This window comes from Lycium ferocissimum, chromosome 1 (assembly GCF_029784015.1).
Source record: "Lycium ferocissimum isolate CSIRO_LF1 chromosome 1, AGI_CSIRO_Lferr_CH_V1, whole genome shotgun sequence".
Taxonomy (NCBI): Eukaryota; Viridiplantae; Streptophyta; class Magnoliopsida; order Solanales; family Solanaceae; genus Lycium; species Lycium ferocissimum.
In genome coordinates this window covers 23,073,830-23,097,527 of record NC_081342.1, presented here as the reverse complement: position 1 = coordinate 23,097,527, position 23,698 = coordinate 23,073,830, and the positions used below count along the sequence as shown (strand labels likewise).

The window sequence follows — 23,698 nt, the reverse complement described above, 5'->3', positions numbered from 1 at the left end:
TATATCCATATGTTGTTGTTGGTATTTCTATGTCAACAGAGGGCGATTGAAAATTTGGATAGGCGAATGTATAGGGGAAGTGTCGCGATTTTCGCTAGATTTTTAGATAATAGAAAGCCTTAAATGAGGAAATATAAACTAAACTATAGGTTCAATAAGAAATGGGTTATAGAATTGTGGACTGGAAATATAGTTACTAACGATAACGTTACTTTTATATAAATAGGCTAAAAGGGCGACGAGGCGAAAAGGATTCACGAATAGTCGCCGACAGTATGTAGAGCCTACCTTTCCTTCTTTGGCATGACCTTTATGAAATGAACAAATAACGTATATGTATGATTCTAAGGAAAATTTTATTCTTAGCGCCACTAGATGGCCGATGTCTTTGATTTCCATAAATACTCCATGTGGTTTGATATGTATATACATGATGTTCAAAGATTTTAGTTGGTATATTTCCGAATGTTGTTCGAAAGAAAATCGATAGGGCTAAAGTCTTTGATGAATATTTTGATACGTAAATATGATCTTAAAGTCCCTATTTGATTTGGTCCATATCATTATTCGGAAGTTTCCTAATATGAATGATACTTGAATTTCGAAATATGGCTTATGAAATGTTTTTAGGTTCCGTACTTCAACAAATTTCGTAACTTTCGTAGACTAACTCGGATTTACTTGAAACGTGTTTGTGATTTACTAATGATTTCAAGAAAACTAGTTTTGTACTAAAGGAAACATAAAGTCGATTTTCAAAACCACTCCGAAGCGGAGTGCGAGATTTTATTATTTAGACTTCCAAACCACTCCGGCGGGGTGCGAGATTTTCGAGCCTAAGCTATTAGGTGATTTCATGACGTGACTAAGTGTGCTATATAGTATATGGCCTCCGGCTTATACCTGAGTGTGCTATGGCCTCGCCTTATGCCTGAGTGTGCTATGGCCTCAGCTTATGTCTGAGTGTGCTAGGTGACACATGGCCTTAGTTTATGTTATGGATTTTCTTTAAAAGAGATTTCCATACATTTGCATATTTGCATTCATGCCCGAAGGGGCCATTATTGATAAAGAGCCGGAAGCGGCTGCCCGAAGGGGCCATTATTGATATAGAGCCGGCGGCCGCCCGAAGGGGCCATTATTGATATAGTCGGAATTCGCGGGGCCATCATTAATTTGCCGGAAGCGGCACGTGTGTTGCATTGCATTATTCACTTAAAGAAGGTGTGTTAGATTACATTATTTATTTTGAAAATGTTAGTTAGATTGTAATTATTTACTTGAAGCCTGCTTGAGATTTTGTGTACATATTCACATTTCTTCCAACGGAGGCTGCAGGTATTGGGTTGGTTATGATTCCTTCTTTCCTAAATTGTGCGATGGTTATCATTTATTCCCGCTTTACATATTCCGTACTGACCCCCTTTCTTCGGGGGCTGCGTTTCATGCCCGCAGTGTCCGTGGACGCGACTCGGCGATCCAAATACTTAGGGGGATTCGTAACTAGAGTCGGACAAACCCCACTTGTTCCTGAGGTCGTTCCTATTTTGGTATAATTTTGTGTATATATTTTGCAGTCATACTTTTTAGTAGTCTCATGAACAAAATGTGGGTGTTATGGGTCGTTTAGTTCGTCACCACTACATTGTTGTACAAAAGTAGTGGTAGCCTCTTCGGCCCGCCTTGTCCTATGTCATGTATATATTTACGTATGTGTATATATGACGGTACGCTTTAAGACGTCTTGAGTTACATATTGACTTTAGTATTTTATTTAGAATTTTCGGACATAGTAAAGAAAAAAAAACTATTGATCGCCATATTGAGTACAAGTAGCATATGTTGGGGCATCGGGCTGGGTAAGCCCGGTCACTTGTCATGGCCCTAGATTGGGTCGTGACACACATCTCAGGCGGGAGATTATATGGAGTAAGAAATATAGGCCAACAAGAATAGGGTGCAGCCGAAATAGAGTCTGGTGTGAAACCACCGGCACACAAAACCAAACGAATGTTCCTTGGTTCACTAGAAAAATCAGGGTAAGTTCTATCAAAATGTTTCCATGCTTCTCTATCCGATGGATGACACATAACAACAGGTGTCCTTCTATTTTCGCTGTGCCATCTCATGTGAGGAGCAGAACTCGGCGATGCGAACAACCTCTTTAACCTACGTATAAGAGGTAAATAATGCATCGCCTTAATTGGAACCATCTTTCCACTAGCAGCCCGCCTAAAACGCGTATGTCCACACAATTTACATTCATTTAAATCAAAGATCTTGCTTATAGAAAAACATACAACTGTTTGGACAACAATGAATTCTATCATACGACAATCTAACTTGGAAACCAATCTTTTTGCTTGATAGTAACTCTTAGGTATGTCGAATTCCGGACTAACTAGTTCCTCCATAAGCTTAATCATTGAGTCCATAGCAACTTCAAAGAATAAATTAATCGATTTGATATTAATCATTCTAATCGTAACAAACAACTTAGAATGCTGACTCCCTACCCAAAGTGGACGACTAGCCTCTTCTAATTCTTGATAGAAGCGCATTGCTACTTTATTGAGAGGTTGCTCAAAATTTTGTTGAGGAGGTTCAAATGTAGAATGTACCCCAAAAGCATCATTAACCCTGTCATTGACTCTATCATATTGGACATGACTATTTTCCTGCGACCTACTACTTTCACCAACAACCATATTATAAAATATATCATTGTCCCATCAGTCTCTCCATGATCAGTCTAAACAAAATATCTCTTCTTAAACCCAAGACTATATAAATGAAGCTTAACCGTTTCCGGTTTCAAATACTTGCTACACTTGCAACGCGAACAAGGACACCTAATTACCCCTAAATTTTGGAAAGGGTGAAGCGACATTGCATGTACGATAAACCCTTTAACACCTTCAACAAATTCACCATTCACACCCACACGGTCACTATTAGTCATATTATACATCTACATACGATAATCCATCTACAAAAATATATCCACAAATTATTGATGTTATAGAAATATTATAACTTAAGAATTCTAACTTTAATATAACTTTGAAAAGCACAATCCAAACCAATTCTAAAAATTGAAAAGTGAAACTAGTCAAATAAAGTCTACATTTTAGTTTTGAGGTTATAGAAATATTGTAACTTAAAATTTCTAATTTAAAATATAACTTAAGAAAGAACAATCTCAACCAATTATAAATTTGAATTCACAATAAAAATTCTAACTTTAATAATTTATGGTTCTAACTTTAATATAACTTTGAAAAGCACAATCTCAACCAATTCTAAAAATTGAAAAGTAAAACTAGTCAAATAAAGTGTACATTTTAGTTTTGAGGTTATAGAAATTATTATAACTTAACAATTCTAACTTTAATATAACTTAAGAAAGTACAATCTCAACCAATTCTTACTTTGAATGCTCAATAACAATTCTAACTTTAATAACTTATGGATTCTAACTTTAATATAACTTTGAAAAGCACAATCCCAACCAATTCTAAAAATCGAAAAGTAAAACTAGTCAAATAAAGTCTACATTTTTGCACAAATTCAATATCAATAATATTACAAATGATGTTAACGAAGCTAACACAAATACATTGACAATGAACATAAAATATAGCATAATCTCAAGCCAAAAAAAAAAAGTTGAAAAGTAAACCAGTCAAATGAAGTTTACATTTTTTCACAAATTCAACATCAATAAGATTGCAAATGATGTTTAACAAAGCTAAATAGACTAACATTGGGCCTAAAATCTACAAAAAGTACTAACATTGAAAGAAATTTAAAATCCCTAATTTGAGTACTAACCTCAATGAAAAGGGGTGAGAGAGGGGAAGGGGTGGACAAGAGAGGTCGCCGACGGCAGGTGCGGTCGCGCCGGTGGTTGGCAGGTGGGGTGGCAGAGGTGGGCAGCGAGAGTCTTTTTTTTTTTTTTTTTTTTTTTTTTTTTTAAAGTGTTGGGGAAAGAGGGAAATGGGAAAAGAAATCCCGTCTGGTGTTGATGTTAAAAAAAAAAAAAAAAAAAAAAATCGACTGACTGAACCGGAATAGTCCGTCAGTTTTTTAATTAATTTTGACCCGCCTTTGACCATAAAAAATAATTAAAGAAATGACGTAGTCCGTCGGTTTCTTAAAAAAAATCAAAATTATATTCTTTTATTAATATTTAAAAAACTAATTGAATTATAAATTATTTAATATATTTTTAAAAATAAAATCAACTTATTCTGTTGGTTTTTAATTATTCAATTTTTTTTAATAAAACCGACGTCCCACGTCGGTTTTGTTGTAATAAATTTGGCGGAATTATATGCGCCAATTTCTGCAAAAAAAAAAAAAAAAAAAAAAAAGACGTAGTGCGTTGGTTTTTCGCGACGACACTCTCCATCGATTTTTAACAGTTTTTTAGTAGTGATTGTTCGTAGGTAAGGAAGGTTTTCTGGTACTTATTTTACGTGGGACCTAAAATAAAATGATCAAGCAGGTCTTTTGGTGATGGTTTTAATTTTTTGCTATGCATTTCGCCTAACTGCTCTTTTGATTTGCTTCATTGTCCTCTGTTTGAATTATATATTGATTAGTAATCCTATAGGGAAGAATTCTTACCTTCTAATTTTCTCCATTATCCTTTGCTTGAATTATCTACTGATAATGTCTTGATGCAGTGTATAAAGGCATTTTGTAGTGGTGGTATACAGTCATTAAGAAGTGAGGAGGATGCTTATGCTGATTCGAAAGTTTTTGGTTGCCTCCATGTTTTAGATTTACAGGTAAAGCGATTTGTCATTTTCTTTTAAACTCATATCTGCCCATCTTTAAACCCCGTTTTATAAATGAAACAAATATTGGAGGCAATAGGTGAATCCCAACTGTTCTAGAGTACATCATATTCTGCTATCTTACTCTACTGGTATTCTATAAGTGCGTAACTCCCATTCATCATGTATTTTTTTCCGAACACTGAGAAGAAAAACTAGTGATGCCTGATCAATTGCAAACATCCTGCTAGAATAGTTTGGTATTAACTTATCTTAATTACTGATTGCCTAAAAGCTTACTTCAAAAGATCTACTTTCCATGAAGATAGATGTACTAATTAATGATCATCTGCCAGCATCATTTGGTGGCTGAATGCTTAGTGTGTGGATGTTACAGGATGGTAGTCATATCTGTGTAGGTCGGCGCAAGACATCAAACATTGGTACTTTTGATAAGCTGAATCAGCAACCCCACCAATTACTCGCTAAAATATATTTTCCAAGCTCCTCTTATTTTCAATCGTTTAGTTGATCGGTGTTTACTTGCCTTTTGAAGGTACTCCCAAAACTTTTCCCTATGCAGTGGTTTCTGGAATGGTAAAAAGTTGTCTGCTAAGCTGAAAACTACAACTCTTGCTTATAGGAAATGACGAAGTGTGCATATGATAGATAGTTTTGGATACTATGCCTAATAAGATAGTTTTGGATACTATGCCTAATTAATGTACTAGTGTCTTTTGCACTAATGTAGACAAAGAATCCTATTATATATGCATAAGGATGTACATAAAAGTGCTTTTGTGATGGTTATCTATCTCGCACATGTACGTGAACTAGCAAATTATGCTCTTGCAATGCACGGGGCCCAGTATGATTAATCACTTTAGTTAGTTTTTATGGTTTGTATATTTTGCAAAGAATACCGCGATTCCCCTTAGTGAGTCTCTATATTTTGTTTCTTTGCCTCTTATTTTTCCTCTTAATTTCTCAATTATTGTTAAAATTTATCTTATTTTGGTTATGTCCGCCTAATTTGTCTTATTTTGGTTATGTCCGCCTCTTTTTATATTTAGTAAGTTGACAATTCAAATATCCTACATGTCAAGTTTATAATCACAAGGTTCAAAGAATATTTTATTATACTAGTCTCTATAAACGTGCATTTGCACGTTATTCCCAGACATCTCAATCATAGTAAAAAACATTATAGATAGGGCTGTTCACGGTTTTGGTTAAAACCAAAACCAAACCCAAAATTTAACCAAACCGAATAAAAAAACCGACATTTGGTTTGGTTTGGTTTGATTTGGTTTTAAATTTTAAAAACCTATAATATTTGGTTTAGTTTTGGTTCTATTAAAAAATAACCGACTAAATAACCGAACCAAACCGATAAATTATATACATAAGTTTTATAATTATTTATATGTATAATATTAGTTTTTCATAAATAATTATAAATATTTTATACCTTTCAATCATTAATTTGATTTTTGGTCTACTTATTTTAGATGATTGTTTAAGACCCATGTTTTTAAGAATATGTTCAAGCCCATATCTTTAAGTCTTTTAATTCTTTTAAGTGTTAAGTGTAAACCTACTAACAGAAGCTCACGTTAGAGTCTAATGTCTTTAACTTAAATTTTTAGCCTTTCTTTGTCAGCCATTTGATTTTAGGTTGTTTCTTCTTCTTTTTCGAATTTATACCTTTCTTTTTTCTTGTCTGAATGAGTCCTAAACTTCTAATATTTTTCATATGAAAAGGACGTGTTGTAGATTTGGAGGTTCCTATAGAAGATACTTGAACATTAGTATTTGCTGCAACTCAAGCACATGGTAATGCCCTAATACTTCTTTCATGGGTAATCCTCCTAAAAACAGAAAAGAACAACTCCTTGTAGTCAAGACCCTAGCCTTGGGATAATGATAGAAAAACATCTGAAGTTTGGGATCATTACACAAAGTTTTTTTTAATAAAATAGGAGAATTGAGAGCAAAATGCAAGTACTGCCCCAAAGTTTGGGATCATTACACAAAGTTTTTTTAATTCATATATTTTCATTTTAATTTTAGGTAGTCTTTATGTTTAATTAATATGTATGTTTGTGTTACACCCCACACTTTCAGTGTTACACCCCGTACCTTGGAGAAGCACTGGTTAAATTTGAATGTAAGTATGCCGAGCTATGGCTAGGTAAAACAACTTTGGAGTGTAAGGAACGAAACATTATTAAGTATATGGTTTAAGTAAAGGATGAATTATGATCTTGTAAGTCGTAATCGGGAAGGACAGCCTTGGAACCAAAGGACATGACCATTATCAAGTATGATTAGTGATAAATATCATGTATTCAGAGTTTCGGAAGATTTTGGGACCAAGCAAATCAACGAAAATAAGTTTGTCGAAAATTTGGAACAAATTGGCAGAATTAAGAATAGAATTTTGGGTCAACTTTGGAGGGGTATATCTCCAGGTATATGGGGAGTGTTAAGGTGTTTGAAAAGCTTAAAATGAAGTTCGTCGAGTCTAGTTTCCAACGCAACAAACCGCTCATCGATACGATGTTGGAATAGCGAATTATGTATGTTACAAGTTAGGCGAGCGAGAGCGAGGCTTCTGGCTGATCGCTACGGTGCTACGATCTGCTACAGTGATGCCGACTTTGGCACCCTATATAAGGGGCAAAACCCCATTTTTTCTTCACAAAAATTTCCCAAATGCTCTAGAAAATTCAGCCACATATGAGAGCATATATATAACATAAAAGCGAGGATTTTGAGAGATTTCAAGTTACGGAGTATTAATAGAGGTCCGGACAACATGTAGTCACGATTATAGTTTTGTCTTGCGTTGGAATTGGCTTGGATTCAAAGTAAATATTGAAGATATTGCTGCTCTAGAAAGAATAAGGTATGAATCGCTCCTTATTAATATTAATTTCAATTTATTTACGGGGATAAAGTTATTAAATAGTCGTATAATAATTTGGATAGCTAAGAAACTTGGGAAACATCGTGTGGGATGTTTTATGGAGCCTATTGGTGTTGATAATGTTGTTGTGATGTTGGTATTGTTGTTGTTGTTGTTGGTTATTAGATTGTGATTTTGGACTAGGCATATAAACAGGGGAGATGCTGCCGAATTTCGGCAGATTCTAAGTGGATTTAAATTAAGGGTTTAAGACGAGCGTATGATGATGAGCCTAACAATAGAATGAATGGTCGTATATGTAGATTATGAGGCTACGAATGATCTTAAGTGAATTGCAAGACAGGAAGTAAGTTGCAAGTCGAGAAATTATCTTCCAAGTATGTTAAGGCTATTTCTCTTTCTTCTAAAGGCATGATTCCTTTCTTATGAATCCAATAGGTGTTTTTCCAAATGTCCCATGATCCCTTTCTGTGAATCCATAAATGTTTTCCAAGAATATTCTTATTCTCAAAAGCCAGAGATTCATGATTCATAGGGTTCTTATGATGCTAAAGATAAACATGTTTTACGATGACGATGATCCTATTTCTAGAAACTCCTATGTTATAATTCCCTACATATGTTTCATAACCTCCTTACTTCCAAAAGTTAGAGTTCATGACTCAAAGGCATGACTTCTTTCTTGATAATCCATAAATGTTTTCCAAAATGTCCCTATTTTCCGAGTCAAAGATTTATGATTATATAAGCTTTTATGACAACAACAACGGACATGTTTTTACAATCTTAATGACGATGCTAAAGATGAGAATGTTTCTATGATGATTACGACGACAATGATGATTTCATATTTAAAAGTCCCAAGCTTATGATTTCAATGTGAATATGAGAATGTTGAGTTATTTTCGTGATTTTCTCAATTTTATTCATTGTTGTTGACCTCACCTTATAATAATTGTTCCTTCAAGGTGAGATATAGCGATGATGATTGCTTCATAATATAAATCGGAGGTTACTGACCTTACGTCACTCCGATAGAGTCGTAGCTTTTATTTGGCTCTCATGCATGCTTTATATATATATTTTCTCACACCGCGCCGCGCTATAGTCGGCCGGGCATGACACGTAGATGTGCACACCACTGCAGTGGGCATGTTATGATATTGCCCCGGAAGCGGGAGGCCCGGACGCGGGCTAATGATGATAACACCGAGCCTTAATGGCCGGGCATGATACTATATATATGACACCGAGCCTTAATGGCCGGGCATGATACTATATATATGACATCGAGCCTTAATGGCCGGGCATGGTACTATGTATATGTATAGAAATGTTTTTTTTAATGCCTAAGCATGCATGACATCCGCCTTATGAGGCATCCAGATGTACAGGTTATCTCTCATATTCCATGTTACCTTTCATATCTATATTATGTTGTTATTCATGCCTTACATACTCGCATACATTATTCGTACTGACGTTCCTTCTTGTGGACGCTGCGCTCATGCTCGCAGGTAGGCAGGGAGACAGATCAGACCCGTAAGTGTTCTATCAGTGAATTCTCAGGAGCACTCGACTTACTTCGGAGCTGCAGTTTATTTGGTATTGTCCTTATGATAATTTGTATTCTATGTAGAGGCTCGTAGATGTATGTGTACAGTTAGATGTTTTGTAGCTCCACGGGTTCATATTGTTGTATAATATATTGGTGGCCTTGTCGGCCTTATTTTGAGTTCTTGATACTTTACTGTTAGCCTTGCCGGCTTCATGATATACGTTATGTTGTGGCGACCTTGTCGGTCCGCATATGAACATATGTGCTGAATGATCGGATATTCCTATGTTGGGCCTTTTCTGCGTGCAGGTGTTCTTTGAGTTATGGTTTGTAATGTTCAAAGTAACGCATAAGTCAGGTGGTTCCCGGCTTACGGGTCGGAGCCCGTCATACTCCTGATAGGGGTGTGACAGTTTGCAACAACAACTAAAAGCTCCTATGCTCTACATTATTTCCAGGTATGTGTATTAAGATGACAAAAATGGTGCAGCCACTACTAAGTTAGTTTTTAGCTGTATGTAATAGTTTAACAACTTTGGGTAACTTGAGTACTACACTATCACTAATAGTGAAAATGTTTCTATGATGTATGTTCCACCTTAAACTATAAATAAAAGTTATCGTTTGAACCAAATAAAAAAAAAGAAAAGACATGTCTTTTTCAACTTTTTAATGTTTTACTGATAAGTCTCATGGCTGCTAATCATAAACCGAAAAATCAAACCAAATCGAACCAAACCAACAATAACCAAACCGGTGGTTATTATTTTATTTGGTTTGGTTATGATTTTAATCAATAACCGACCCAAACCGAACCATGAACACCCCTAATTATTGATAATATTATTTGTAATTGTATATATTTATTTTAGGACAAAGGTACATATATACTCCTCAACTTGCGATTTATAGCTTCTATGTACGCGTGTTCCATGAATACCTTGTCAATTATTATAAAATTATGTTAAAATGATAAATTAATTTACATGTGGTCACCTAATTCTAAACTTAACATAGTTAGAAATTATCCGAACATAAAAGATAAGTTCTTGCTTTGTTAGCAACAAAAATTTTGCTCGTTGAAAACAAATGAAATTATAGATGGTAATTATCACAGGGGATATACGTGCATTGCATGTAAAAAATATGTGCACCAAGCGATAGATAGTATGTTAAATGTTCATCTTATAAAAATTAATATAATGATTTAGAAAAACAAAAGCATAGTGCAAAGATAAGTTCCTAATCTACTTAATAAAATAGTTAATTCCTACTTCCTACTTCCTACTGCCTAGTAGCAATAGGATTGTCACGTGGCTTTATAGTTTAGGTTTAAGAAGTATGTCAAAAGAAATAGGATTAGAGCTCATTAAGGGTATAAAAGTTGTTTAATATTTGAAGGATATTTTGATCAACCAACATTTATATTCATACTTTTATAATAATGTAGATAGATTATACACATTTTTAATTTAGAACCACAAGATTCAAAAGTCTATTTTTATTTCTTAAATTCCGTGTCTAGTCAAACTTAGACACTTAAATTGAGACAGAGGGAGTATATGCCAAATGAAGAAAATGAAAGGGCAATTGAGAAACTGTGTTAGATCTAATTAGCACAGAAATTTGTAGAATAAAATCACAAAAATTAATAGCAAAACTCTAATTTAAACAGGAAAAATTAAAAGAAAATCTCAAATTCAGAGTACCAACTATATGAACTGCCAAGCAGCCTAGAAAAAAACCAGATCGAGCAAGTGAAGACCGGAGAAGTAGAAGAATGGCTGAGAGACCACCGGAATAGTGAACAAGAAAGGCATTACTCACTTTAGTTAGTTTTTATGGTTTGTATATTTGCAAAGGATACCGCGATTCTCCTTAGTGAGTCTCCATATTTTGTTTCTTTTCCTCTTATTTTTCCCCTTAATTTCTCAATTGTTGTTAAAATTTATCTTATTTTGGTTATGTCCGCCTCTTTTTATATTTAGTAAGTTGACAATTCAAATATCCTATATGTCAAGTTTATAATCAAAAGATTCAAAGAATATTTTATTATATTATACACATTTTTAATTTAGAATCACAAAATTCAAAAGTCTATCTTTATTTCTTAAACTTCGTGTCTAGTCAAACTTAGACACTTAAATTGAGACAGAGGGATTATATGTCAAATGAAGAAAATAAAAGGACAATTGAGACACTGCGGACACGTGGGGACTTAAAAAGTAAACACAAAAAGTAGAATTAATGTTAAACTTCTGAAATATACACATGTTAGTCCCTGCTTAGAGTACAATTTCATGTGCTTTCTATAATAGACTAATAAAATGAAGTGTAGAAGTAAAGAAATATGATAACGTAAAGGTGGAATACACGTGAACAGAAAATAGGTGGCAAACCAAGTAGTAGTACTTGTTAAATGAAGTGGACCCACAACTGAAAATAAAAGGAAAGAAACCAAGTACAATTGAAATAAGTCCAAATTTAGTGTACAACTCAGACATCTTTTTGTACAATTTGTTGTTGCTGTGTTCGTCTCTCGTGGACACTTATATATATTAGAAATATGTCCACGTGGGATAAAAAAATAGTTGGTTAAAGTGTATAATTTATATAGCTTTTGGTACAAGTATTCATCGTAGTATTAGTCCCTCTTGGACACATTACTATATTATATAAGAGCAAATGTGAGGACTTTTGTAGTCCTCACAATAATTTCCCAATTTTTTAAAAACTTTTTAATTAATTACTTTTATGTCCTAATCTTATTTATTTAAGTCAATTTTTTTGTTTTTTGTTTTTAAAGTCTACTTTTCAAAAGCTATCGAACCTGGGGACTTTTGTAGTCCTCACAATAATTTTCAAATTTTTTAAATTTTTTTAATTAATTACTTTTAGGTCCTAATCTTATTTATTTAAGTCAATTTTTTTGTTTTTGTTTTTAAAGTCTACTTTTCAAAAGCTATCGAACCTCCTACCTCATTTTTCACGTTCTTTGATTTTATGATTGGTGCTCGATATCCGCATTTGAGCCCAATTAATCCGGATAATTACATCACCGCATCGCGCCTATTCGGAGGGAGCGCTTCCTCCAAAGATTTTTTTTCCATATCCATGTTCGAACCCCCTAATCCCCGATGAAGAGAGGAGCTCCATCTCGTCGCACAAGTTAAATTATGTATTTGTCTTAAAAATTCATTAATTATGTATAGATTATTTATTTAGAACTAAATAACTTCAGAAAATTAGGATACATAAGTTATAATGACAAATTCTGGTTCCGAATTTGATTTGAATTAAATAATTTCATCAAAATGGAAGTTAAAATATTAAAGGAGTGGAATGAAAATTTTGCTTTCATATAACTACCCACTTGTGGGACTACAATGGGTATATGGTTGTTGTTGTTGTTGTACACTTGTACTAACACAAATTATATTTCTTTAGTTAAAATATCTACTTTTATATCTTGAGTTTGGGCCCGGGCTTAGCACGGGCCTCACATAACTGGTATATAATAGAAAAATGTCATGTTCTGCCTATGTTGGTACCGAGGCTTTTGGTCAAGAGAAGTGAACTGTTTTAGGCTTTAGCTGTACACCTCAAAAAAGCTGCAAAAAAGAGTGCGTCAAAAACCAACTTGTTGGGCCCGTGCTCGCCCATCTAGTATTATGGAAGAGGAAAAAGATCAGTTGCAGTTGATATTTGCATAAAATCAGCGCTCGAATATGAACTTTTATCATTTAACCATAATTAGGTGTTATGTATTCTCACTTTAGTTTGCAACTCTTTAAATAAAATTGTTTGGCTTGGTGTAAATCAAACACGTATAAGTATAGAAATCATAGAAAACTTATCTTGCTAAGCGTTTAAAATCAGTTTATTTTGAAAAGTACCGTCTTAAAAAATGCGTTTCAAAAAAGCACTTTTGGGCAACAATTAATGTTTGACCAAACTTTTAAAAGATGTTTCTAATTGTATTTTTTTCTTAAAAATGTTTTTGGGGAAAAACAGTTTTTGGCACTCCATAAAAGCACTTATTTTTCTCTAAAAATTTGACCAAACACCTCACTTTTATAAAATAAGCACTTTTAGACTCTCAAAAGTTTGACCAAACAGTGATAAAAATTAGTGATGTTATGCTTATTGCACTTAGGGGTGTTCACGATTGGGTTTGGATCGGTTTTTGGTCATAACGAAACTAACCCAGTCGGTTTTCTAAATATTAAAACCAAACCAAACTAAATATAATATACATTTATCGGTTTTGGTTCGGTTTGGTTCGGTTATCCTATTTTAACAATACATAAATATATACTCTTTCCTTCTTTTTTCTACTATTATTTGTTCACGTTATACAAACAAATAAAGTGACAAGATTTTTATTAGGTAAATATAACATTGTTTCGTTTAAATATACGCAGAACAGGTCAAATATTATTTAACTATACAATGTCTTATATATATTCTATGTAAGTTAGAATACTCAAAAACTAAAGATTTTTTAAACTTATCTTCTTATCGCACAAGAAAGATTGACAAATCCTTATGGAAGAAAAAATGTGATTAAACTTCATGAATTTCATGATAATTTCGATCTAATTTTATATATTATTTACATATATAATTATAAATATTATGTATATATTTTGTCAGTTCGGTTCGATTTTTTCTTTGGTTTTATTTTAATAAAACCAAAATCAAATCAAATATTATCGGTTTTTAAAAATTTAAAACCAAACCAAAACAAAAAAAGTGCCGATTTATTTAATCAGATTGGTTCAAATTTCAGTTTGGATCCGGTTTTAATCAAACCATGAACACCCCTAATTGCGCTTGTATTCCTTGTGGAACCCATGATTTAATAGGAAAGGCATTTTGCGAATCCTAATACAAAAAGGAAAATAAACAAGGGAAGTGGAAACGAAAACTGCGCCGACTTAAGAGTTTTACCTAATTAGGGTTGATAATTATGGCAACTTTGTATATAAAGAAACCCAATTTGAATAGGAATCAAATTAAATGCATACCTTATTTTACGTTCACTTGATTTGTATAAATAGGAGCTTGGTATTGGCACACCCTTGTTCCATCCTCTTCTAATATTTTTGGACCATAGCAACCTTTTGTGTTGTGGTGATTTTGGTTTTAAAAAACGCTTTAATTTTATGAAGCCAACACTTGAAATTATACTTGAAGTAAGTTGTTTCGTTTCTTGGTGTTTTGAAATTCTATAGCTTAATCTCCTTGACATAAATTTCTTTTCTTTGCGGAGCCAATTTTTGTTGTTTATGGGTTCTGAATTGTAATATTTTTGCTTTTTGGATTCTGAATAAATTATATGTATATATTAAAAAAAAATTAATACCGATATAGGGTTTGAACTGCAATCACAGTGTTGGGTTGACCTGTAACCACAGTGTTATCTTCGCCCATAGGTGAGCCGCTTGAGAGACGCCATGAGGCACACGGACTTGTAACCACAATGTTGGTTAATTTTGCACCTAGGTGAGGCGCTTAAAAAATGCCGTGAGGCACACGAAGGACTAAGGCGTAGCTAGGATTTTAATTTGATGGGTTTAACCTCTAGGGTGTGTGTGTGTGTGTATATATATATATATATGTGTTGAGATATGTGTGTGTGTGTAGTATATGTTAAGATGTGCATTAATGGTAAAATCAATAACCCAAATCGATAATTGGTTATTGGGTTAATGGTTCGGGTTATTTGTTTAACTATTGGGGTATCGGTTCACTGTCCCAAATTGTTGGGTTATTTTCGATTCTCGGTTTCGTTTACTTTTTTTAACGGGTGAACCGATAACCCAATAGTAATTTATCTAATTTCTCAAACATCTCTACTTCAATATTTGGGAACTGTTTCCATGTATCATGTTAACTATATTTTGTAGAATTTGTTTATTAGAATGTGCATATTGTCCTCTACTTTGTTGTGTTTACATGGTACTAGATGTGTGTGAATGTGTATAACATTTGTCTTGTGTCTTGTAGGAAGAAACCCAGTCAGATAATTCTTCTATCACCAGTTTATTTTAAATCTATAATGAAATTTTTATGTGAAGTCTTAACAGTTAAACTTATAATGATCAATATCCGATTAACCGATAACCTCATTTTCAATTTAAGGCTATGGATACAAGGGCAAGGCGTCGAACATGTTCTACTCTCAACTTCCATCTGTCATTAGTAATTTCAATTGTCTTTTCATATTTACTAGAATGTTGTGCCGTCACAACTAATAGCCCCTCTACTAGGTTGGAAAAGGGCTAGCGTGCTGGCATGAGTGGGTGATGAAAGCCTATGACTTTCTATGCAAATCATGTGCAAAATTCCTTTATTGGCTGTGTTGACCCTCAAAATTATTTAACTAACCTTTGAATATCTTGTCTTCTCCATCTATCTCAATTATGAAGATTGAGAACAATAAATCTCTATTTTTATTAATACAATCACATATTCTTTAAGTGAGAATGGGTGTGAGCTTTATTTGATTGTTGGGAGATAATTCTAACTTCATATTTTCAGTTGTTGTTGATCTTCAGGTCTCAACTCTATCGTCTTATATTTTAGATTTTATTATGTTCATTTAAAAACAATGTTATCCTCTTTGTATTGGTTGGTGAATAAACGACACTTCTCTTCTCGTGTGCATCATTTTTAAACTAAAAGCAAGTGTGATATGGTTTGCTCCGCCATTTGAGTTCGCCGGAGTTTTATATTTTTCATTGCTATTATTATAGAAACGTTTTTCCGTTCTATCCCGGAAGGAAGTAACCAAATTCTTAACAACGGTGAGGGGATATAATTCCATAAGGACACACAAACAAGTTGTGGACTAGGAATAAATTTCCGCTTTTCTAAATTTTTGTTTAAGTGTTTTTTTCTGTTTCCAGATTATAAAACAGAAACTGCTTTATTAAATTACTATTCGGAACACAGATAATAACAATTGTTTCTTTAGGATTAAAAATATATGTTAGTCATCTCAAGTTTAATTGCATCCTCAAATTCTTATAAGTCAATATTGAAAGGTGTAATGCATTTTAATTATAATACTAACTATTTTTTTTTATCTTTTGTAATCTTTAATGTATTTTCATTTTTTTTTTTTGTATTGTCAGTCAACCAGGCAAAATCATAAGAGTTCTCTCATTTGGGCAAAAGCATAAGGTTAAGAGCATTATCAACTTTATTTTTAAAGGTATGTTTTAGCCTTTTAGGTCCCTATTTCTCAATATATATTAATATGAACAATTATAAATATGGGTGACTTTAACAACTATCTATTAATTAAAATCCGTTGGAATTTGGCTCTTGGTTAATATTTCGGATAGATTTTTCGTTGGAATCCCATTGCTGACGAGCAAAGTTCGATTGGACGTTTGTCCGAAATTAGCAATTTTCTGATAGCGATATCCAGCGGGTCAATTTGGATACAATACAAGTCATCCCATTTGGATCATATGTTTGAAAGATTTTGTTAGGCCTCATTTATTTGTACTTAATGGATGTTTGAACCTGAATGGTTCATACCTTAGGCCATTAAGTGCAGTTGTTTATATTAAGATTGAAGCACTTATTTGGTCTGAATAAGTCTTAATCATTAAGATCTTAAACAAAGTCTTAATATCATTAAGAAGTATTTTTGTATGGATAACTTTTACTACCACTTTGTCCACAACCATCAGCTCCACCTCCACCCGCACTCCACCGCCTGACCCCACCAACCCCACCCCAACCCCTGCCCCACCCCTAACCACCTTTGCCATCTGATCCACCACCCCGCCCACCGCCCCCCGCCTTTCTTGACCCGTCCACTCTCCCTTGCGACCCACTTACCACACTCGTACGGTCACCACTAACTCATTATCACTAAACACCTCTTCCATCACCACCACTATTGTCAACCGTCATCATTGTAGTCAACTGCTAGCCACCATCACTAACCATCTCTGCCATCACAATCACCACCGACAACCATCACCGATCACCGCTTACAACCACTACCATCAATCGTACCACATTTACCACCTTCATTATTATAATTATATCAATAGCCATCGCCACTGTTGTTGTCATCGTCGTTGTAGTCGCCGCTACCACTATCAGCTCTTACCACCACCGGTCAAACTTTACTACCAACCACCTCTACCATCATAACTAGTATAGCTACCAACTACCACGAATACCATCGCCAACCACCACACATTATTTAGCCGCCACCACCAACACCGTTAATCACTAACATCAACCAACTCCACCATCACCAATCACCTCCACCGTGCCAGTCACTATACCACTACAAAGCATATCCACCATCACTAGCAAACATAAATATTTCATTTTTTAAATCAAATAATAATTTTATCTTATTAGATTTATATTGATTTCTAATATTTATTTACTTTTTTAAATGAATTGTATATTTAAATAGATACATTATGCACATCCAGATGTTGAAAAACAAACAGTCTTAATCATTCAGTGTTTAGATGTAGACAACATCTCAATCATTCATATGTGCATTCAGATTAAAACGTTTTAATCTTAATGTAAACAAATGAGGCCATAATCAACAAGGTTCTAGCACATTTTGGCAATGGTAAGGGTAGAAGTAATCCCAACTATTAATGGAGGGTAGATCTAAATTGTTTCACAAAGTTTAGGTTAAATTTGTCTCTCTCCCCTTTATCATTCTCCCATTACTATATTTTTACGAACTCACAATTGGACTATGGATTTGTGATAATTTTTAAATATAAGGATGCTTAATGTATCTTTCTATTGGAGAATCTAATAGCCTGTTTAGCTAAGCTTTTGAAAAGTTAAAAGTGCTTATTTTAAAAAGTTGAGACATTTGACTAAGCTTGGAAGAAAAAAATAAATATTTTTTAGTAGTAACAAAGCTATTTTTCAAAAGCTAAAAAAAGTAGTAGTATCTTTTACTAGATGCATTTTGGAATAGGGAAAAGGGTAAAAATACCCCTCCATTTTGGAAAAAGAGCTAAAAATATCCTTCGTTACGAATTTGGGTCAAAAATACCCTCCCTCGTTAAAGTTTTCAAATATACCCCTCTTAACAGAAATATTCAAATTCGCCAAAATAACACGATTTTATTTTTTAAACCCGACCCAACACACATTTGAAAAGGGTCCTAGAAGTTAACTAATGCCAGGAGGGGTATATTTGAAAACTTTAATGTCGGGAGGGGTATTTTCGACTCAAATTCGTAACGGATGATATTTGTAGCCCTTTTCCCAAAATAGAGGAGTATTTTTTACCCTTTTCCCTTTAGAATATATGCCAAGCACAAAATAGTGCTCTAATATTGACAAAAGTGATGAAAATCAGCCAAACACAAACTGCTATTCTCCAAAAAATATATTTTCAAAAAACACCTTTGACAAAAAATATTTTTCAAAAACAGGCTATTAGTTATGTAACACTTTTTCCTTTATAGTCTGTCCCAAAATTATGACACATTTTTGTACTTAGTACTCCTTCGGTCCCAATTTATGTGATACACTTTCCTTTTTAGTCTGTACTTTCTTGTGTGTGCCTGCCTGGCTTTGGCAACAATTTAACTTTAAACTTTACCTTTTACGCTTAACGAGGTGATTTATAACCACACAAATATATTTAGCTTGTTTTAGACCACAAAATTCAAAAGTCATTCCTTTATTTCTTAAACTTTATACCCACTCAAACTATATCACATTAATTAGGACCTTAATGTTTATATTCACACGCTATAAATTTCAAAAATCTCCTTTGATTTTAAAATTTAGTGTTCAGTCAAACACTTTGCTACAATAGTCCCTCAGTTAGTAATTATTTGCAGAATTAGCCCTTAACTGCTTTTCTTCTCCCCTTTGGTAAAAAGTTTCCCAACACTATTTTCTGTAGAAAAAGTTTTAATTATAATAACCCATTAGTTTAAAGAGGAGTGGTAACAGTACTTTCGGTGCTAATCTAGTAAATGCTTCTAATTCACCTATTTCTATGGCACTAATTTCCCTCCCAAATCCAAGTCAATAAACTGCCATTTTCAAAGGGTTTCAGAATTCTGCTCTGCATGCAGGTTTCTTTTCAATCTCATTTAGCCCTAATGTGAGTTTTTTTACTCTTCTTATAGCTTGTTTGGCCAAGCTTTTGAGAAGCCAAAAGCGCTAACTCTGTTTGGATGGTTGTTTCCCGTGGTTCATTAATGTGCAGTATGGTATGGTATAGTATGGTGTTGTATTGTATTGTACTGTACTAGTGAAGATAATATTTGGATAACCTGTATCGTTTGTTGTGGTTTAATAACATTTGCATTGTTTGGTTTGACTGTATGATACTGTATAATAAGTTGTAAGTTTACTAAAATACCATTAACTCTTAATTAGAAATTAGTTTATATATATATCAATAAAACTCAAGTAAATGATAAAATAGGAATTTTAAAAAATAAGTAGGTGTTGGGTGGGGGCGGTCATTGAGTGGGTAGAAGGGGTGGTTGTGGTATGAGGTGGGGGTAGTGGGGTGGTAGGGTGGGGTGAGTGGTTGTGGGGTGGGGTTGGGTGGTGGTGAGGGGTAGTGGGTTGTGGAGGGGGTGGGTTGTTGTGGGATGAGGGTGGGGGTGAGTGGTTGGGTGGTGGTGAGGGATAGTGGGTGAGGTGGGGTTGTTGGGGGTGGGGGTGGGTGGGGGTGGTAGAGGGTGGGGTATAATGGAAAAATGAAATACGTAACCACGCAAAAACCATCAACTCCGTGGTTACGAAAATTGAAATTTTTTCATGGTTATATAGCCACATAATTACAACGGGTTTATAGCACCATACCACATAATTTTAAGAACAATAGATACAAGCATGGTTTCATAAAAAACCATACATTAATATTAGTTGCTGCTCGAAATTACTTTTTATATTAATTGATCAAACACAAATTGTTTATCGCAAAAGTACTTTTTTGAAAAGCACTTCGTAAAAAAATACTTTTCAAAATAAGCTGATTTTAGAAGTTTGGCTAAACAGGCTATTAATATCTGCTCCTATCTTCAAATTTTTTGTTTCTTTTTGTGTTTTCCTTAGCTGCAACCCTTTTTTTTTTTTTTTGGTTCCAACATTTGCAATGCCTTGTCTTGTTAGCTGTTAATAGTCATGCAATGTATTTGTTTTAGACTTAATTGGTCAAAAACACTTTTTTTTTGGAGTTCCACACCCCAACTATCAGTTGTTCCTTTTTCGTAACTGAACTATCACTGTCTATTTTTTTAAAAACACACCTCGAAACTGACTAGGTCAACTATCAGTTGTTTCCTCTCCTACTTGAAGTGTCACTATGGGTGTTTTAATACATTGATTGTGATAGTTTAGGTAGGAAAAGGGAAAAGAGAACTGTTGATAGTTGGGGTGTGAAACTTGCAAAAAAGTGATAGTTCATGTGTGTTTTTGACCATTATCTCTTTGTTTTATCGTAAAATTGTTTGCTATTGTACAATCAGTAAAACTGGGTTATAGGAGGGTTCTAAATTGTGCCGACTTTTATAAAATGTAGATATTTGTGTTAGCGGAAACAAGTCCGTCAAAGATGCTAGGGAAGAGAGTATATCAGAGCGTTGATACTAGATCTCCCTCCACATTTAAGCACCTAAAAGTTGATACTACCCGGACTTTTCCTGAAAATTGTGGTCCATTTGTTCGTCAAACGAGCGGAAGCAGAATTCCCATCTACCCGGAATTCCCATCCACTACCAAGCGTGTAAAAGTTGATTCTATGAGGAATTTTCCTGAGAAATGTGGTCCTTGTGTTCCTCAAAAGAAGATTGGAAGTGGTACTCAATGCTCCGTTGATGCTGAGATCAAAAGTTGTTCTGAAGTTGCTATGAATGTGATTGAGTCAGCTGAGCCCATAAGTGTTTTTGTGCCTACTGAATGGGAAGCGGAGGCAAAAGATATGCAAATTGATTTTCCACCAATTCTTGGGCAGGCTAAAAAGAATGATTTTGTTGCAACTGGTGTGCCTCCAGAAGAGGTTGGTAATTCAAGTCATGTGAAAACCTCATGTCAACCTACTAATGGAAATCAAAAAAAGAATCTTATGCAGGATGAATCTACTCAACAACATAGACGTGATTGGTCTATTAAAGTTGGGCCTATTGAAAATGGACCAGAATTGCCTGCTATTGTTGCACCGGAAAATCTAATTGGAAGTCAAACTGAACCTAGTAAGGAAACAAGCAGGAGTGATCATCACGAAAAATTTTCTGATGATGAATCCAGGAGTGCTGTAGATGATGATGAAATCTGCATCTTATCCCCCTTCGAGTGGAACTCACTAAATTTAAGTCTCAAGTTCCGAAGTGCCGGTAAGAAAGATGGCAAGGGTGAGATAATGCAGGCAAAAGCAAGTAGGTGTCTAGAATCCCTTGGCAAGTGCATGATTAATACTGAAGATGCAGTCGATTTCGAGCCAGATTGGGATCAATGTGAATCTATAGTCATGAAGAAGCCAATACGTACCGGAGTTTCTCAAGAAGATTCAAGGAATTCTGCTGTTATGTGTGGTGTTTCTAATCATGGATTTTTAACTGAATATGAACATACTCAGAAAGTGAAAGAAGTTAGAGAGACTCTGAAACTTTTTGATGACCTATATACTAAACTTTTGCGAGAAAATAAAGCAGAGAAACATGAAGGACAATCTAAAAGATGTCTCCATATAGAGGCAGCAATGAGTTTGAAAAATCAGAAAAAGTGGGTAAATTGTGAGTGGACCTTTGGACATGTTCCTGGAGTTAAAATTGGGGATCAATTCCGGTTTAGGGCAGAACTTGTTATGATCGGACTACATCACCAATTTATTAAGGGTATCGATTATGCGAATATTAACGGAAAAGATGTTGCAACTAGCATTGTTGATTCTGGTCGATACGAGAACGAGGCCCTATCTTCTCAAACATTCATTTATGTAGGTCAAGGTGGGAATCCAAAAGTTTATGTTAATGCAAGAATGGAAGATCAGAAGCTTGAAAGGGGTAATCTTGCCTTGAAGAATTCCATGGAGTTGGGAAATCCAGTGAGGGTTATTTGTGGCCGAAAAAGAATGAATGGTAAAAAGAGTGATATAAGATACATTTACGATGGGCTCTACACTGTGACTAAGTGTTGGCAAGAAAAAGGTCCAACTCGAAAGTACGTTTTCAAGTTTGAACTGAAAAGAAATCTTGACCAACCAAAACTTACTCGTGAGCTAGTATCACGGCCCGCAAATTTAGGCAAGGTAAATCATTTTCGTGCAAATGTTAACAAGGCAAGAAAATCAGTTACGGAGGTTATGCAGTCGGAGTTTGTTGTGGACTATGATGTCTCGCAAGGAAAGGAGAAGTTACCGATCCCTGCTGTCAATGCAATGGATGATGAGAAACCCCCACCATTCACTTACATTACCAGCATGCAGTATCCAGATTGGTTTTATATCTCTAGGCCTCAAGGTTGCAGTTGCACAAGTGGATGCTCGGATTCTAAGCAGTGTTGTTGTACTTCTAGGAATGGGGGTGAGATTCCATTCAACAAAAGAGGCTCTGTTATTAGAGCAAAGCCTCTTGTTCATGAGTGTGGTCCATCTTGCAAATGTCCTCCCTCTTGCAAAAATAGAGTTAGCCAACATGGTCCTCGGTACCATTTGGAGGTTTTCAAGACCGAATCAAGAGGATGGGGTTTGAGGTCACGAGATAACGTCTCATCCGGAAGTTTTATATGTGAATATGTTGGGGAGTTGCTTGATGAAAAGGAAGCCGAAATTAGAACAGATCATGATGAGTACTTGTTTGATGTCGGCAACTATGATGAAGAATTTCCCAAAAGGAATGCTGTGCGTAATAAGAAATTCAAAGTTGAGTCAAATTCTGTTAAGAGGAAGGATGAAGATGGATTTACCCTTGATGCGGCAAAATATGGGAATGTTGGAAGATTTATCAACCATAGCTGCTCACCGAACCTTTATGCTCAAAATGTCATGTACGACCATGGTGATAGGAGAGTACCTCACGTAATGTTTTTCGCTTCCGAGAGTATTGCTCCATTAGAGGAGCTTACTTATCACTACAACTACCAGATTGACCATGTTTATGATAAAAATGGAAATCTGAAGAGAAAGGATTGCAGATGTGGCTCTCGTAAGTGTGAGGGGAGAATGTACTAAAGAACTACTCATGTAAGACTATTCTTCTTGACGTGATATTTGAAGTATAATTTTTATAGTATTTTTGCATTTATCATGTCATTTCAACTTTTTGATCCCCTGTTATTCCTTTTACGTTTCATGGTGCAAACTTTCATCTCTTGTAACTTGCAGTTTGGTTAATTTCCTACCTTTTTTCACTTTTGTTTGGTCTTGAAATGCTATAGTAGTATAAC

The 23,698-nt window shown here is 34.6% G+C and overlaps 1 protein-coding gene across 3 annotated transcripts in view; it reads left to right on the top strand.

Annotated features, from left to right (window-relative positions):
* Window positions 1–23,698, top strand: part of LOC132052573 (histone-lysine N-methyltransferase, H3 lysine-9 specific SUVH5-like) — a 55,621-nt gene that overhangs the window by 30,932 nt on the left and 991 nt on the right. The window contains exons 1-2 of one of the 3 annotated variants that reach the window (XM_059444176.1): window positions 19,160–19,377; window positions 20,838–23,495. In XM_059444176.1, the coding sequence (XP_059300159.1) occupies window positions 19,372–19,377; window positions 20,838–23,483 (2,652 nt within the window). In that variant the 5' untranslated portion in view covers window positions 19,160–19,371 and the 3' untranslated portion in view covers window positions 23,484–23,495. Of the gene's footprint in view, window positions 1–19,159; window positions 19,407–20,837; window positions 23,496–23,698 lie in introns of those variants that run through there. The other 2 variants (XM_059444192.1, XM_059444184.1) reach the window with 2 other exon arrangements.